At 35.8% G+C, this 16818-nt stretch overlaps 2 protein-coding genes across 2 annotated transcripts in view; one reads left to right on the forward strand and one right to left on the reverse strand.

The window, feature by feature from the left end:
• The window catches only part of LOC135686673 (zinc metalloproteinase nas-4), a 43652-nt gene extending 39141 nt beyond the window's left edge, over positions 1-4511 (forward strand). Inside the window, exons 9-10 of the mRNA XM_065202954.2 lie at positions 3548-3588; positions 4264-4511. The gene's annotated coding sequence lies outside the window, so the exon portion shown is untranslated. The remainder of the gene's footprint in view (positions 1-3547; positions 3589-4263) is intronic.
• Positions 4512-4551: 40 nt separating this feature from the next.
• Positions 4552-16228, reverse strand: LOC135686677 (DNA helicase B-like). The gene is made up of 8 exons (XM_065202957.2): positions 15947-16228; positions 14702-15155; positions 13079-13653; positions 12427-12595; positions 11347-11649; positions 10096-10973; positions 9595-9767; positions 4552-6657 (listed from the first exon to the last, which is right to left on the reverse strand). The coding sequence occupies exons 1-8, from the start codon at positions 16211-16213 to the stop codon at positions 5844-5846; spliced, it is 3633 nt and encodes a 1210-aa protein (XP_065059029.2). The 5' UTR covers positions 16214-16228; the 3' UTR covers positions 4552-5843.
• Between the last annotated feature and the right edge of the window lie 590 nt (positions 16229-16818).

The raw sequence follows: 16818 nt of genomic DNA on the forward strand, positions 1-16818 counted from the left end.
TCTCATTTTTTAAACAAGACCCCAATATTGCCCACAGAATGTTACCTGTCTACTTCTGCCTCTGCTCTTCTCTGATGTTATAAATATGTTTTAACGTAATCTTTTCTGGTACCATTTGTAGCCTTCAAAAAGCATTCTTTTTAAGACGTTTCAGGAGAAGCCTGTTGATCTGCTTTACGAAATCTAGTATCTTTGTCCATTTATGGATCCTGTTTGAGTTGAATTTTACGAACCCAAACAAATCACAAACCCTAGAGGCTTCTGCTCAGTTTAACGATAAATGTTGTGGTTCAAGGCAAGGTTGTAAGCACACTAATTCTCAGATTATTTGCCGCATCTCAGATTATTTGCCGTTGTAAGCCCATCTCAGATTATTTGCCGCAGTATTATCAGCTCGTTGTTGATCCACTATTCCTTAGAAGAAGAAAAAACAATATCAAGTGAGTAAGATTGTGAAGATCTGGTTGTGTGAGAGCGGATCTCACAGTATCTTTATCTCTTTCCTATGAGCGAATCTTCCATACAACGAAGTCTGAAAAAATATATGCATGAAATCCTGATTTTCACCAGATAAAACCAAAAGCTGAATCTAGTATGGTTGTTATAACGGTCCGTTGGCGTTGTTATCAGTATTGAGTCAATGTTATTTTTGTTAAAACGCAACCCACTGTGCTGATAAAATAGATAAAACGCAAATTGGTATTATTATTTAAAAATCAACCCTTTCAAAATATAATTTGTGTAAAAGTCAAGAGATAATCGTAGGGTATAACAGAGAATTCATTCACGTTCCTGTTCCGTAATTCTTTATTATTCTTTAAAATTGATATTTTAAATTCGCTAAATGCAGAATTAAGAAGAAGGCATACAAAAAATTATCAGCACACCAATGACAAATATAACAGTATATTATCAATGCCACTGGAAACTGTATATTATCAATGACTAACAGTAGCCTTTGTACACTCTGCTCCTTTAACGCCAGCTTGCTAGGTGTTTAGAAATTGATTCAATAACTGATTGGCTTGGCATTGGAATTTCTACTATGAACCAAATTTGATTTGTTCTTTAGAAATCGGCAAAACTAAAATAAATCACGACACAGCTTTACTTGTAAAAACCTAGGCAAATTTGGTTTGTTCTCATTTGTTTTTTTTCAAAGTAGCTTCTATCCAATAAATTTGGCTTATAAGTAACTTATAATTTGGCTCTGAATACACATAAAACTTGCAGCATCGAAAGAAAAGATTGTTTTGCTTTATTAATATAGTATATCACTGCCCTAATAATTATATACTAGGTATAAACAAAATAAAAGTTCAAGAAAGGGCGAGCTTTCTTTCCCGCTATTCATTTCTATCCCCGCGACTGTTAAATTATATTTTAATACCATTCAAAAGAATTTGTTAGTAGTCAAAGCTATGAAGGTTGGCTTATATTGACTATATACTATTTTCTGAACAAAAAGGTTGTTTTGAGCTTGCTTCAGAATAACGCAAGCAGAAGCCATATTGATATATTCTGGGATATATTCATTGCGGTGATGTAGCATCCGAGTATTCAAGGTATTCAGTATATACCCTAAGGTATAAACATTATACCATGTAAAATTGTAATAACTTAAAAATGGTTAGGTGGCTATTGGTTCTGGCTGAATTAGTTGCCTTCGATATGTTGCACTTCGTAAAAGTTCAAACTATCACAAAATTCATTGCAAAGTAAAGCAGCAATAACGCTGCGAAAACTAGGGACGCTTGGAGATCTTTGAAGCTAATGTCGGTCATGAATATGCAGTGAATACCTTAGATGGTACTCCAACCATTCAAATGATGGAATGCCTGGTGCATTCACGTCTATCATGATTTGGCCATGGAGAAAAAAGTCTAGACTGCGTACCACAAAGTTTTTGTAATTCATGTAATGCCCCAGGGGTGGCACCAGAGGGGGGCTTGGGGGCTGGGTTGCATATCACTTTTTGGAAAAAGCTTTTTCAAGAAAATAAAAAGAATAAAAGAAAAGAAAAATAAGAAAAGAAAAGTGCGATCAATCCTGTCATTGCTTAATTTCCAAGGAGTAAGATGTCTAGGGGGCTTTATAAAGTAATGAATTCCATTTTAAGACTGGAATTAATCAAACGTACTAAAAGCATGCCTCAAAAATAGCAAAATGTTTTAAATTATTACATTGCAAGACAATCACTGCAAGAAATACTCTGAAATGTATTTTAAGCTTTTCTAAAGGGTGTGGTCGCAAAAATTTTCTGCTCGCTTTCCTCGCAGGAAAGCATCTTCTTTCCGATATACCTAGGGCCTCTAACAACCCCCCTCACACTTTGAATTTCTTGGCACCGCCCCTGTGCCCTCGGTGAATAATGTCGAAATTTTCTAACGGCCTTTTGCATTAAAGTATCAAGAGTAGGTGTTTACTGTCATTTCCTCTTTACGTCAGTACATATTTTAGGGAATTCAACAACAGCGACATTTTTCGACCAGTATATTTCTACAGATTTTTCATGAGTGGTTGTGATTAAAATTACTCTTTTATTAAAATTGTAAGCAGTAATTTGATGCAATCGACGAGTTCAAAAAAATCTATTTGTATTGGGTTCTGGAAGTATCGTTTTCATCATAGTGTTGCCATTTCAATGCAGTTCTATCGCACCGATATAAAGAAATTAAATATTAAGTCATCAATTAGTCCTTTCAATTTTCCTACCCTGCCTATTCCAACCAAGCCCCAACCAGCCACATCTTGCTCTACCTTTTCTTTACAAGAAAAAACCCAGCTGAGAAAGTCACGCTATGCCACTGATTCTTCGTACATTGTATCACTGTGACAAGTGTTCCTTGCCAAAGTCAACTTTAAATACTCAATGAACCTTTTTTAAGTTAAAAGAAAGAGACAAATTTCGGAACAGTTTTGTTCTCTGCCTTAGAATGTCGTAATTTTGCTTGATGGGAGGACAAAAAAGGTGTCGAACAAAAAAGCGACTGACTTTAGTGTTTGTACGTTCCTCTCCGAAGAATGTAATTAACACCTTATAAATTACTTTTTGTTCATTTGTTTGAAACGCTGAAGATACATTTCTGATATTTGTATTTAGAATCTTAAAATGCCTTGCCATGGATTGAAAAATTTTGAGTATAAATTTCTAAACAGTTACGTGCTTTGATGGCGGTTCTGTGAAATGTTTTTACTGATGATTAATGTAAATGAACTACAGACTATAATAATCCCTTTCAACTTGATCAGATTTGTACCTACAATACCTAAAGAGCATTTGTTCCCATACAATAGATGCTCTTGTAAGAATCTGATGATTGTTTCATTATCATGTCGTCGCAAAAGACATCCTATCTGCTACTTGTCCGAAATGCTAGTACTAGAGGCGTTATCTAGCTCGGTTTAAATTTTTCTTTGATTATCAAGAATCGATTGTTTCAGTTCTGAGAGGAGTTGCCCACTAAACCAGTTATGTCACTGACGAAAGAGATATCATTCCCATCCCGCCTAATATCAACGACTAAATAGACTGTTTGTTTTCCAGGTCCTCCATATGTCTGGACTTGCGATTAAGTTTCAAAAGTGGTGAGTACTGATTTGATAGCTTGACAAAAGTCTTTATCAGCATTTAAGGGCCACGATTCAACTCTCACTTTTAGCGTCTTTGAAAAGTTTAGTAACTAAACACGGAGATTCCCGTTACAAACTCTCCTGAATTCATCAGAAATATAAATCTTAGTTTACCACAGCAATGTGTACAACATGCCAAGCGTTGTTGGTTCACGTCCAAGGGTTCAATGTCTCCTTTGAAATTTAACGCTTTGTTATTTTAATGTCACTTTCGATATATTGTACCAGCATATATCCCCATTGGCACACATTGCTTGATAATCATAATGATTGGGCTTGACCTTTCAACTCGCACCGCCTTCTTTACTTGACTTAAACTCGTTGGTATTTCGCTTTTTTCGAAGTAATTGATCAGAGAATCTTGGATTTTAATATTTAAGTCATTAAGACTATAAAGATTATTATGAATAATGCTAAGAAGGTAGATCAGCTTTTAAAGGAGGTGTGCATACTTACAATCATACTTACCAGCGAACTGGAAGCATTTTTCTTCTATTTGGCGGCAACCATGGGGTCGCAAAATGAACGAAAAAGAATGAAAAAAACTATTTCAAGTAAAAGCTAGAGAGGAAATATGTTGTTTGTATCATCAATTTATTCAAAACGTTTAAAGGCCTGAATATATTTTAGCGTTGCAGCGAGAATTTTCGAATTTGATTCAAGTGGTATTTCTCTTTGGCCATAGAGGATGATATTTAGCAGATCTTCACTTGAAAGATTCATTAGACCACGAGGCAACAATATGGCATTTACACTGTTGGGGAGATCACACCTATCTACGTTATAATTTTGGTAGAGCAGGAAACAGTGCTCCGATTCCTCAACACCGTCATTTTTGGGGCACATAGAAAAATAAGAACAACAAAAGAAACAAAGAATGTTTTTAAACTGAAATCCCTGAATGATTATGACTAAGGATTATGAATGACTGCTTGTGATTCTTAGCTCTGTACCTCTGCATTGTTCAAATCTTAGGTCTACCGATTTTTCAGAACCTGATTATTTGCATTCCTCGAAAAAAAGAATCCAGGCCGTACAGTTTGTGACTGTTTGTAATAAGATGGTCAGTAAAGCATTTTTATTTCGTGATCCATGCATATTTCACATCACTTATCCTACTTTTTGCCATTTGTAAATCAATGTATTGGCACGAGATGAAATTCTTCCTTCTTTCTTTGACCAGCAATTTGGTCATGGATTATGACAGTGAACATAAATGCTGTTCCAGTAGCGGTTTGTGGAACTCCAGCCGATAAGTGGAAACTTTCGTTGGTGACAAGGAAGTAACATGAATCGAGGAAGGATTTGAATTGTCATCGACCTGAATTATGAGGTATGCGGATATTTATGCTTTCTTGAAAAGCGCCATATAGTCTGCTAGCTCTTCAGTGTTGATTGTCAAGGCGATTCTCCAGTAGAAAGTATGTTCTGAAGGAACCGCAAACTCCTTGTATCAAGCTATAAATCAGATTTCCTGTAACTTCGTGAGAGTCTTACATAAATGGAGATATCACTTTCAACTCAACTTGCTATCTGGTGCAGAGGTAATAGCTAAGACGGCGGTTTTTAAACGGTTGCGATTCAAGGTTTAATGTCATTTTCCATGCACTTGTGTTATTCAGTTCTCGTATTTACCGACAGGATAAAGCAGCTACGTTTTATGATGTTTTATAACTTCTTCTCTCTTATCATAAAACTGCTGGGCGCTTTTATTTTACAGCTAATTTGAGGCAAACTTTACCAATTTTAGCTACGTTATGTAAAGCAGCATCGTAGACACATTCTTTTGCTTTTTGCAGTGCAGCACAGCAATTTTATCAGAAGTGTGCTTCGTAGAATATCGTTGTAACTTCATTGAGCTTAGGATGTGCTGAAACAATCTGAGGAAACGATTCTCTAAAAACGCATCAAATCATTGGACTTATAATCATATATTTGAAATCATTAAAAGATACTTCGTACTGAAGATGCAAAAAGGCGTATCGAAAATAAGGCTTCGTAAGTTTACTTTGCATACTTAAACAAAGACTGCTTTAGAAAAAAACGATGCACGTTTTTGTAAGGCATTTTTGCTTTGAAACTTTCGAAAAAAGCTAACATGATACGGCGGCCTATTCTTCCAGGCACAATTTTCGACTCTGAGTTTAAATTCTTCCTACTTGAATCTTTAGGCCTTTTTATGACTGCTCCATTGCAATATCGAAATATCTTTACTTTCTTGCTTTTGAGCGTGTTGTCATCGTATTTTCATTTCTCTCAATATTTCTTCCCTTTTCCGGCATAAAATCTCCATCTGAGTCCTCTATATCAGTCATTATATCACTATCTGAATCAATATCTGAAAAAATTTCCGACTTTATACTTCCCTTAGCCCGAGATTTCCTTCTTGTACTGCTTCTTGGACCTCGCACTTTGACTATTGAATCTCTCTGCCTCTTCCTACGTTGATTTCGTTTCGGAGCATTTTGAGACAGTTCAGACGAATGGTTGCTTGAAAAGTTGCATTCATCACTATCAGAAAAAAGAACATCCGAATCACTTGAATCAGGACGCCCCACCTTGCTATTGCGTTTGCAATTAACCATACTTCTGCTGCGTAATGGTTTTCCTTTCGTGCCCGAGGGCCCTTTCGGATTTGGGCTTTCTGGGGCTGTGTAGAACTGGTCACTCGAGTCTTCTTCTAAATCTTTTTCATTTGAATCAACACCATCGTTCCTGCACATCTTCATTGGTTTGGTCTTTGACTTCTTTGAATCCTTTTTTCTTCTAGAGGATAACGGCGTCTTTGAGGCAGCGCTAAAGCCTATATCTTCGCTTTCTAGTTTATTGCAGTTTGGTTGGCTTGAGGACAAAATTTCGTCATCGATGTTCATAAAAAAATCATCGTCAGCATCATTCGAAAAGAATGACTCTGGCTCAATTGTATTGTTTTCTAGAAAAAAGTCATCGTCTTCAAGGAGCCCGTAGTCCTCAGTGTCCGGTTTTCCCAAGCCAAAATCTTGTAGTTTTTCAGTCAAATGAAATCTGGAATAACAAGGAGGATTATCAACAAGATATCACCGCAAATTAATGTGAATAGAGTAGTTTAAATGTTTTCAATTCTTCAATTCAGTTCTGTCGCAACCAGTATGCTTTGCGGTAGCTGTCTCTTTAGGCGACGAGAAATGAGCCGTGTTTTCTATTTTCACACAGTACGAGATTAGGCCGGTTTTGGCAATATATTCGCAAAGCATGCCTGTTGCAGAAAAGTCTTTGACAATTTTTCTTATAGGAAAAAGTTTTTTCCAACGTTCGAATGTTCTTATTGCCAATGACAACCGCTTAGCACGCGCTTGTGTGTTCTGGTATTGCTGATATAGGAAATTAAAAATAATAGCAGTTCAAACACACAATATTTTATGAAATCTGCTTTTTCTAACATAATTTGCCAGTTCACTGTAGCTCTTAGTCCAGTATTCAACAGTTCTGTCCTTCATATTTGTTGTCATTCATAACCTCTCGAGAAATCTATCAAGACACTACGCTCAATACATGTTTGTCTACTACAAAGATTTTGTTAAGACTGTATAAGAATAATCAATGAATGGAGATCTTGGTAACAAACAATTGAATATAAGGGTGTGTATAGTTTCTTTGAATTTAAAGAAAAGGCCTTTAAAACAAGACGTCTTCTTGTAGGAAATCTATCTGTTTGCATTTTCGTCAACTGGATTGTTTGTGACTCATTATATGTTTATTTCAAGCTTCTATTCGTGAGAGCAAATTCTTGTCGATTTTAAAAATAGACAACTCAAATGCAAAGAAAGCATCAATGGGTCATAAATCCAGATCATATCTTTTGAATTTGAAAATACTTTCAGCGACACAATTAAAACAGATTTTATATTAAGGTTTCCAATAAAAGTGATCTGTTTTAACGATGGTCGATAAACATTTCAATGGCCTTTTACAAAAACCTTAGTAAGATTACAAATATTTCAACACTTTAGTAACCGAATACACGGCAGGCATGCACATTGCTCATCAAAATCAGCGAAGGCCCACCTCTGAATGTCTTATCTTCTGGGAAGATTAACCACGCGATCCGAGCTGTAACCATAATGTCGCCACGGAGAGTTTCTAGTATGGCTCCTTGTGACGACTAATAAAGACTTAATTGTTTACAGATTCAAATATTAGTTATGAGCTAGAATGAACAGCTTTGTAGATCTAAGACAGGCATGTACAAAGTTCGGTCAGTAGGAAAAGCAATGTTCGAGGTCAAATCTTATACAGCCCTTCCCTTCTACCTTAGAGCGAAAAATTGTAACTTTAACCTTGAGGTAGCAGAGCCATAAAAATTTCCGCAAATACAGCAAATTCCATCATTTTTCTAGCGCAATGCTAGATGAATAATCTTTTTTAACAAGTGGATCAAAATTGTTAACACTGTGGCCAAAACTTTCGTTATATCACAGGATTTCAATCTGAATGAGTTTATTGAACATTTAGCATGGAAAGTTATAGACAAAATTTTAAAAAAGGAATGTTGCAATCAAATGCGCACAGAAATATAGTGTAGCAGTAAAAATTAGACGTAACATTTTAATTTGCTAAAAATAAGACTTTTCTAGGTTCCACTTAAAAAGTGTGGGCAGATATTTTCTGTCAAGAACTTAAACAAAAACCGCTTAAGATGAAAGTTCAATTTCTTCCACACATACAAAAATCAACGCACATCAACGGTACTTCTAAAAGAAGACCAGGTCCGAGTACTGGAATCGAAATCATAGCATCACGCGTCATTTTCATAAGTGTCACTATTTCTGATAGACCAGGTTTTTCCGATCAAAGTTTCAACTAAGTTTAGAGAATATCCGTTACAAGAACTACGAGCCAATTACAAGGATTTGTCTGTTACACTTGTACTTGCAACGAACATATTCTTTTTTGAAAACACCAAATCGAACATACTGGCGTCTTCCACGGGTTTTAACCCGTTTCTAAATATTTAACTTTGATCAGGCCTTCTTTTGACGGTATCCGGCTTTTCAGCTGTTAATTGTCAGATACCGTTATATAAAAAAGAGAAGAAGTCGCGATTTGTTCACAACGGAATGCTTGCATTTTCTTATATTACTTTTTTAGAAACAGCATTTGCCGTGTCCTTGTCAACAAAATTGCCAAATAAAAGAAGATTCAAAAACTGTCCGCAAGAACTTACTTTCGGCCCCTAGACATGATTAAATCTTTAAAAAAACAACCCTTTATATCATAGTTGGATAAGGTACTGCTAGGAAAGGCGCCTGGATACACAATTAAAGTTGCAGAGTGATCGTGATCCTTGGCGGACAAAGACTGACGTAAACTTCAACTTAGAACGATTTACCTAATAGTCTTAGGTGCTTAATCAAGGGAGGTCTTAACAGTTTGGCGTGTAGGTGGAATTTTTTTAGCAATCAATAAGCGGTGGGGTCTTAATAAACAGAGGGGGGGGGGGGTGGGTGGGAAACTAGTTGAGGAATACACTACAATGACTTTCTTTTGAACACAAACCGTACAAAACCATGCTTCTACTGAATATGCACAAAAATCACAACTGGACATTGTTTTGCCAAAATTAATAAACGGGGGGTTAGAAAATTTTTTGAAAATTAACAAGCGTCCCCCCTTGTATTAAGCACCCAAGAGTAGATAGTTTATCTAGTTCCAGACTAGTTTGAATACCCCGTTAAAATATACGATACAGTGTAGAATCATGCAAGGATATTGTGTTCTATCAAACACAATGTTGTATTTTAAGCAGCTTTCTGTTCAGTGGGCTTTTCTGGCTTTAGTGATGCAAAAGTATTACGAGCCTCGATATATTACACTGGTATACCTAATGTATTCAAAAATACTGAAAAGCTACTCTTATAATAACGATGAAATTATGTTATGCTATCAGCATGTAGTGAAAAATGTTATGAGATCGGTACTTACGCGAGTCGTGTGTTTCTTACTTTCGGAGGAGTCATAACAGCCCGGCCTAAGCTGGATTCATCGAAGAGGACAACCGCCTGTCTCTTTCCGCGTGTTATTGCTGTATACACATGCTGGCAGGTTTGGTACCACGGCTTGCCAACCACGTAAATGATAACATCCGATTCAGAACCCTAGTTGATTATTAGAATAATGAGCAATTGAAGACATGATCTATTTTGTGATTGATTAAATTTTAATGCACTGTGCTCTATCAAAAAACAACTCAAAGAATAGTATTTTAATGGATTTTTTCGCTGGTCTACAGCTCAGCTATGATATAAGACGTAAAATGCTACAAACAATGTCCCTAAAAGAGATTTTCATTAAAATGGCCCTATATTATAGATAGAGCGTAAAGAGAGCGTAAAGATTCTCATCTCCCAGATAATTTTGCAAAAAAGCATGATCAATAATTACAGATAGAGCTTTTAATACTCTGTGGTATCTTGTGGTACTTACCTGGTATGTATGGATTGTCCTTGCATAAGCATGCTTCATCTTAAGTTTCCTGATGTCTTTAAAGTCAATCTTCAACTGTCGCTCAAGGTCATCAATAACCCAGTGCCGATGCTTTTCACCTCTGTCCTCAACAATGCGGTCATCACGCAAGAAAAAGATTTCTCCATTTGTAATTTTGACCATTTGGTTATGCTCCATATCTCGCACTTCTCGGTTTTTTGTGGCACAAATCTTATCATTTATTTGAAAATCTCTTCGATTCTTGCTATCCCTTATAGAATGTTTATTGTAATGTTTACAGCAAAGTTCATTTATCAAGTCGCAATCTTTTCTCCTGAATGCAATAAACTGGGACTTTTTGTCTCCATTTTTAGAGCCAATGTCCTTAAGTAAGGACTCTTGTGTGTGAAGAAGGTCGTTAACTTTGATTCCTATATCTCTTTCATGATCAATGCAAAGAGGGACAAAACCCTTGCTTTCTTCAAACACGGGCATAATTTGCCTTGATATTCGTTTTGCATTTGCAACGATTAGTTCCGACTCTGCTCTGTGATTGGTTTGAAGCCTGATCGCTGCACCGTGTCGTCTTAGAGTACTGAACACATCAGCTAAGAGGTTACCAGGCTCGATGGATGGCAACTGATTGATGTCACCCAACAGAACAATTTGCGAAAGTTTAGCATGGACCCGTAAAATGCCAACAAGCATGGAGAAAAGTCTCACTGAGATTAGACTGCATTCGTCACAAATAAGCAACCGAGTTTCATGAAATCGCCAGTTTTGCTTCCCCTCTGCTGATTCCTCACTCATTCTGCAATGGTTGACGTAACTGTAAATTACTTGATGCATGGTGTATGCCATAACTCCCGCTCTTTTTCCTGCAATACAAAAGTACAGTGAGACGCTTCATAGGCATGCGATCTATGTGTCATAATTGCTAGCTGCCTATTAAAACCTTGTAAGGGATCATTTTTGGTTTCTATTTTTGGCTTAACCTGCCTTGATAGCTGAGGCTACAATACCAACCTTTTGTTCTTTGCTTGATGTTAAAAGTGCCTCTGTATTTGTTCAAGCTTTAAAGAAATAAATGTTCTCCTAAGAAAAAAACCTTTGATTTGAACACTAGCTCACGTCGGACGGACGTTAAATCAAGAAAATATGTTTTACAAACGAAGGAAAAATCTGAAAGCAAGTTAACACCTTCAATACGTTGAATTCCGAGTCACTAAAACGGACAATGAAGGCCAATACCTATAATTACAGCAGCTCTTCCTGTTGGTGCCGTTATTAAACACTCGTCATCGAGAAGCTGATCTTTTGATCTTACGTCATCATGGGTAAGAGTTTGTTCAGTTGTTTTTTCAGAAAGCCCCTGCTCTTCTAACTTGATACCATCTTGCGTTAACTCTGGTTTACCCTGTGCTTGCTCAGAGAGGGAATTATCTGCGTCTGCACAACATATTTCTTTTTTAACTGTGCTATCGTCCAACAAACTTGCTAGTGCACAAGCTGATGATATTCGATCATTCTTTGCCTCTTCTCCTCTTTTCTTAGCTGCAAGAGGATGTAAATAGTACATACTAATTTTACATTTCGCGATAATATTTGAATTCTTATGGAAATTAAGCACAACAAGTACATAAATTATGAAGAAATGTACGTAGAAAACTGGTTATCAACATTACAATTAAAAAAAGTTAGACACAAGTATAGAGCTATCAGTTAAAGGCAGAATATCAACTGCACTGTGTAAATGGTTAATTGTAAAAATAAATTTATGCTTTGTTATGTAATGATAACAATTTATTTTTCCGAAGAAAAGGACTAAGAAATCAGCTTTGCTTTATATTCTTGTTGATAAACAGGACCTGCCAGATTCACATTCTATTTTACAGCAAATCCAGACATATTAGCCTGTTGCTGAACTATGTCACCCCAATTTCCTTCATTTAACTGTTCAAAATATATTTCGAAAAGATCTACGTTTTGGTAATTTTGTTTCTTTGTTATATATAGATATATAGTCACGATAAAAAATGGTGCAAGATCATTGACGTAGGAGACATAGGAGCTGAGGAGGGCGCTACAGCATGATTTACCAAATTTCAGGCCTATTCGGGCAATTTTATGGCAATAAGGCAAACAATTTCTGGCAAGACCCATCCTAAGCCCCCCTGAACTTTTAGCCTCCATGATCAGATATGCAAAACTCTAGATTGTTAAAAAGGATCCTTAAAAAATTACCTTCCATGTATCATGTGTTCTACAAGGCCCCTGCCTAACTCAATGGCAAAAAGCAAAAAGAAGGCAAAATTGAAGATAAAGAACCACCTGATGAGCTTTTTTCCACCGAGTGTAAAGGACATTTCACAACAACTTGTGACAACAGTTTGCTAACAACGTAAGTCTTGCCACAGCCACCAGGACCTGAAAGTACAACCACTGGCTTTTCTGTCATCATTTGTGCTGCTTTCATCTGGTCAGCATCTCCTCCAAAATCCTTTGAAACAGATAAAATAAATTTGACGTAACTTGTACATCATAGTATATTATTTGATTGTTAGACAATGCATGGATAAACAAAGCTGGGTTCAAGAGGAGACGTATGCTGATATCTAACTAAAGAAGTGAAGCACTTTTATCTGTGGTCAATGGCATCTATATGAGTTATGAGTTCTGTTATTCAGTTTTAATCAATCCAGTTCCATTCTATTTACAAATTGTTCACATTACCACAAACTCATGACATATTTCACAAAATATGCCACAACAACAAAATATACACAAATACACAACAATATATTCAGATAAAGCTCTAGCAAAATTATTCTTCAAACTTATATCTTCAGATTCATTTTATTTTCAAAAGATTCATTTTTATTATATAGTATTCAGTTATGTCACAAGATTATTTTTTCTCAGCTCCCTTCTTGAAATTCTAACAAAAGTTTGAAATATGAAAAATGAATTTCTATGAACTTACAAGACCATTTAATGCTGATATGGGTAGGCAGGGTGAGCCAGACATCAACTGTTGGAGAGACTTTGCAATGTAAACTTCATATCCTTTGATATGTGGAAAGACAAGTACCTCTTCTCCACTCATCAAGATATCTCTTTCAAGAATATTCTCCTTGATAAGATATGAAATTGCCTCAATAATATCATTATCATCCATATTTCTTTTCAAAACAGCCTTCTTAGCTGAATACAAGCTCTTGCAAGTGATCTGATGCATAGTTACATATGTATGCCCTTCATTGCCTGTAACTTTTTTCATGCCATTGTAAACATACAGAGCATCTTGCATCAATTTTGGCATCCTGTGCAAAAGGCCGCTGTCTATAAATCCTTTTAATTTCACTTCAACTCCATGCAAGCCAAACTTCTGTTTAGTTTTTACCAAATACCCAAGCTCCCAAGGAGAATCATGAATCATGGCATCTAATTGCAGCATACATTCCAGGGGTAGATTTGCAATAATGCTTGCAGTATCCTTTGGGAATAGAGCTGAGCAATGCTTCAAGAATTTTTTGCAGTGAAGAAGTTTTCCTTGCTCTAAAAAAATGATTAAGACATGCTGTTATATTTAAAGCAATTGATTTCTTTGATAGTTTCAATTAAAGCTTGGTTTACAAATTATTGTGATGGAATGATCAAATAAATTTGTATAAGAAAGATATAATTAGATTCAAGCATTGATATGAAAGCAATGTTTTTCATAAACCTTTTAATAGCTATTAAGCTACTACCATGCAGCATTTTATACCAAGCCTGATTAGCACCTTATTTCTTATTTTTATATACAAGCCTAGAAATAACATATTTATCTTTATCCAATCTTTTTTCAGAGAAATCATTTTCAATGACTGAACTAATTCTTTACAACTACCATCTAACGACTTCAATTGCACGGTTGTTATTTCATAGACAGGAAATAACAATGTAGATAGACAACTTGGAAAATTAAAATTTGTTTTTTGTTCTGAGATTATGTAGATTTATATATAGATGTATCCCTTGTCATGCTCCAAATTTAGTCTGAAAGCAGTTCTTAGCACAATTATCACTTTGTGGTCAGGTCAGGATCAATAAGGGGGGGGGGGGGTAGAAATCTGAAATTCTGCACAATTTTTTGTTGCAATCCATCATACAGACATTTCTAGCCAAAAAATTCCCAAAAACTTTTTATAGAAGTTGCTGACCAGAAAAACCAAATTATGACCAGGACCTTCTTCTACAAAACAATAAGTGAAAAACCTCTGCAAAACTTTATAAAAATTCTCTTTACAATTTATTATATTTGAGCAAATCTGTGTCCAGCAAGTGTAGAGAATTCAGTCATTTCATTAAGAAATTGTCAGAATTTTGTAATACATAAAAGTTCTGTTGTTCCACAAACCCTGATGCTTGATAAGAAGTAGAAGGTATTTTTGCCAAATGCTGGATTATATTTTATGAAAACTGCTAGCAACTTTGCTATCTTCCAATATACCATCTGTTTCTGTTTTTGTTTATCTTTCGATGTTTCATAAACTAAGGTAAAGATTTAAAAGAAAGATTAGGCCTAGAAAAAATGACTTAACAAATGAAAACTAGTTTTTACCTGAATTTTCAAGGGCTACATCAATGCTATTGCGTACACCTTGTAGTTCGTTATTGTTCATCATATCTAAAATATTCTCCAGATTAGCAAAAGATACATTTGTATTATGGTTCCTTGCAAGGTCTTTAAGTAGGCCCAAGTGATGAGCATCAACACCACATTCATACAAAAACAGAAAGACAATAGTGTCATCAACACCAGGGTCATTTCTTAGCTGAGCCTTTGGAGGTCCTTGGAGGTATTTTGCTTTCGGTCCTTTCTTCTGATCCTTTAATCTCACATCAAGTTCCCACCATGGATACAAGAGTGCCCGCTGGAATATTCCTTGGGCATAAAGCATCTGTTCAGCATCTAGCTTGCCTTTACTTATGCACATTAGAGAAAGATCTTTGCATCTTTTATAACCATGTAATACTTTTCCTTTGCCAAAAGAGCCAGATGTTACATCCTTTACCTTTAAGAAAAAGTATAAAATGAAAAAAAGTTATTTTGTTAAAAATTTGATTTTGTTAAAGTCATGTACCTAGTTTCATTTTAGCTCACACCACTCTACATAAGCTGATAAAATGGTATTTTTTCATACCTAAGCCTTTTGAATGACTAAGCTTATAAGTAAACAATTAACTAGTTTGTTTTAATTATCTTAATATTTATTTATTTATCTGTATAGTTATCAAAATATTGGCAAGGTATGGCAAAGAATACAAAAAATATTCTTCTGAAAAATGCATTTTATAGTAGGAAAGCCTTTCAAAATATGTGTATGGAACTTGATTCAATTTCAAAAGATACCCCTGAGACTTGGGGCCTGAGTGGATATGCGGGAAGTGGCTTTTAGCATACAAATTTCGACGAGTACGTCTACAGTTAAGAGAATTATGGTAGGCCTCTCATTTATGTTTGTCTCATTTGTGTTTGTTAACATGTTACATATGCCCCATATTAACTCGAGATAAGCCACTTTGTTTCAGACATCACCTATTTACTTTCAAATCACTGGGGTGCTTGTTTTGTCACGATCATCTCAAATTTTTGATAAGGCAGTTTCTATCAAACGTAGGCATTGATTTTACTCTAATGAAAACTAGAATTTAGACAAATATAAATTGTTTGACCTCTTGTTTAAATGTAAATTTTTGACCAGAAATTCGCAGGGACTTCCAGTTCTCCGTGATCATTTTGCCTCAAATTGGCATACTTGTTACAATAAGAAAATAAACTTCTTTCTGAGTTAAACAAGCTCACTTCAAAATTACGAATTTCATCTCCATCGTCGCTGGCGTCGTCCAAACTTGATTCACCACCACCATCGTCTAATTCACCTCCTTTTCCCATGGCTACATTTTGAAGTAGCTTAGCAGATCTTCGCAATGTCGATAAAAAATCTTGACCGTTTGTTGCTTTGCCCTTACATAATTTCGAACTTTTGCTCTGAAATAAAGGGTATGCTTTTACCCGTTGAATGGGCTCCTCCATGTTGTTGTCTTCAAGGAGGCCGATCCAAGTTCCCATGTGTTCTCTTCCCGCTCAAAATTTTTAGATCATCAATCCAACTCAACAATGAAATGTACACTCTTTTTTGAAGCCATTGGGCGTCATTCCCTGATTAGAACTCGATCAAAAAATTAAATTTTTCATTGGACAGTCTAGAAGTCACATTTAAATGTTTGTGATCCCAGAAGATCATTATTGGCCTTGAATTTAGCGAAATGTTCCACTTTTTTATTCAAATATGGCCAGGTGGGGGCTGGGAGGCTCCAGCCCCCCCCCACTTTTTTGCAAAAAAGTGTTTTAAGAGAATTAAAGAATAGAAAAAATGGAAATAGAAGAAAAGACTAGTGCGATAAATCCTTTTACAGTATGGCTTTATTTCAAAGGAATAAGCCGGGGTCTATGGTGCCCCATAAAGTAACGAATTCCATTTTAAGACTGGAATTTATCAAACGTATAAAACCTTGCCTGAAAAAAATTCCAAAACGTTTGCGAAAAAGGACCGCAAGGAATATTCTGAAATGTATTTTAAGCTAGTCTAGAGGGCGTGGTTGCCTCCTCCTCCAATATCTAAGGCCCCCGACAACCTCTCGCTGGCCTTCCAATGTACCGCTAGCATAACGATT

This window comes from Rhopilema esculentum, chromosome 6 (assembly GCF_057945365.1).
Source record: "Rhopilema esculentum isolate cy_ngs chromosome 6, ASM5794536v1, whole genome shotgun sequence".
NCBI classification, from domain to species: Eukaryota; Metazoa; Cnidaria; class Scyphozoa; order Rhizostomeae; family Rhizostomatidae; genus Rhopilema; species Rhopilema esculentum.

What these genes read in the sequence shown, in the direction of transcription:
- LOC135686677 (XM_065202957.2), bottom strand. Translation starts at nt 16,213, where the DNA reads ATGGGAACTTGGATCGGCCTCCTTGAAGACAACAACATGGAGGAGCCC. An exon ending in TGTAGCCCTTGAAAATTCAG is followed by an intron (nt 13,654 to 14,701) that starts GTAAAAACTAGT and finishes TCATTTTTTTAG; the next exon opens with AGCAAGGAAAACTTCTTCAC. An exon ending in GGTGGAAAAAAGCTCATCAG is followed by an intron (nt 11,650 to 12,426) that starts GTGGTTCTTTAT and finishes ATCCTCTTGCAG; the next exon opens with CTAAGAAAAGAGGAGAAGAG.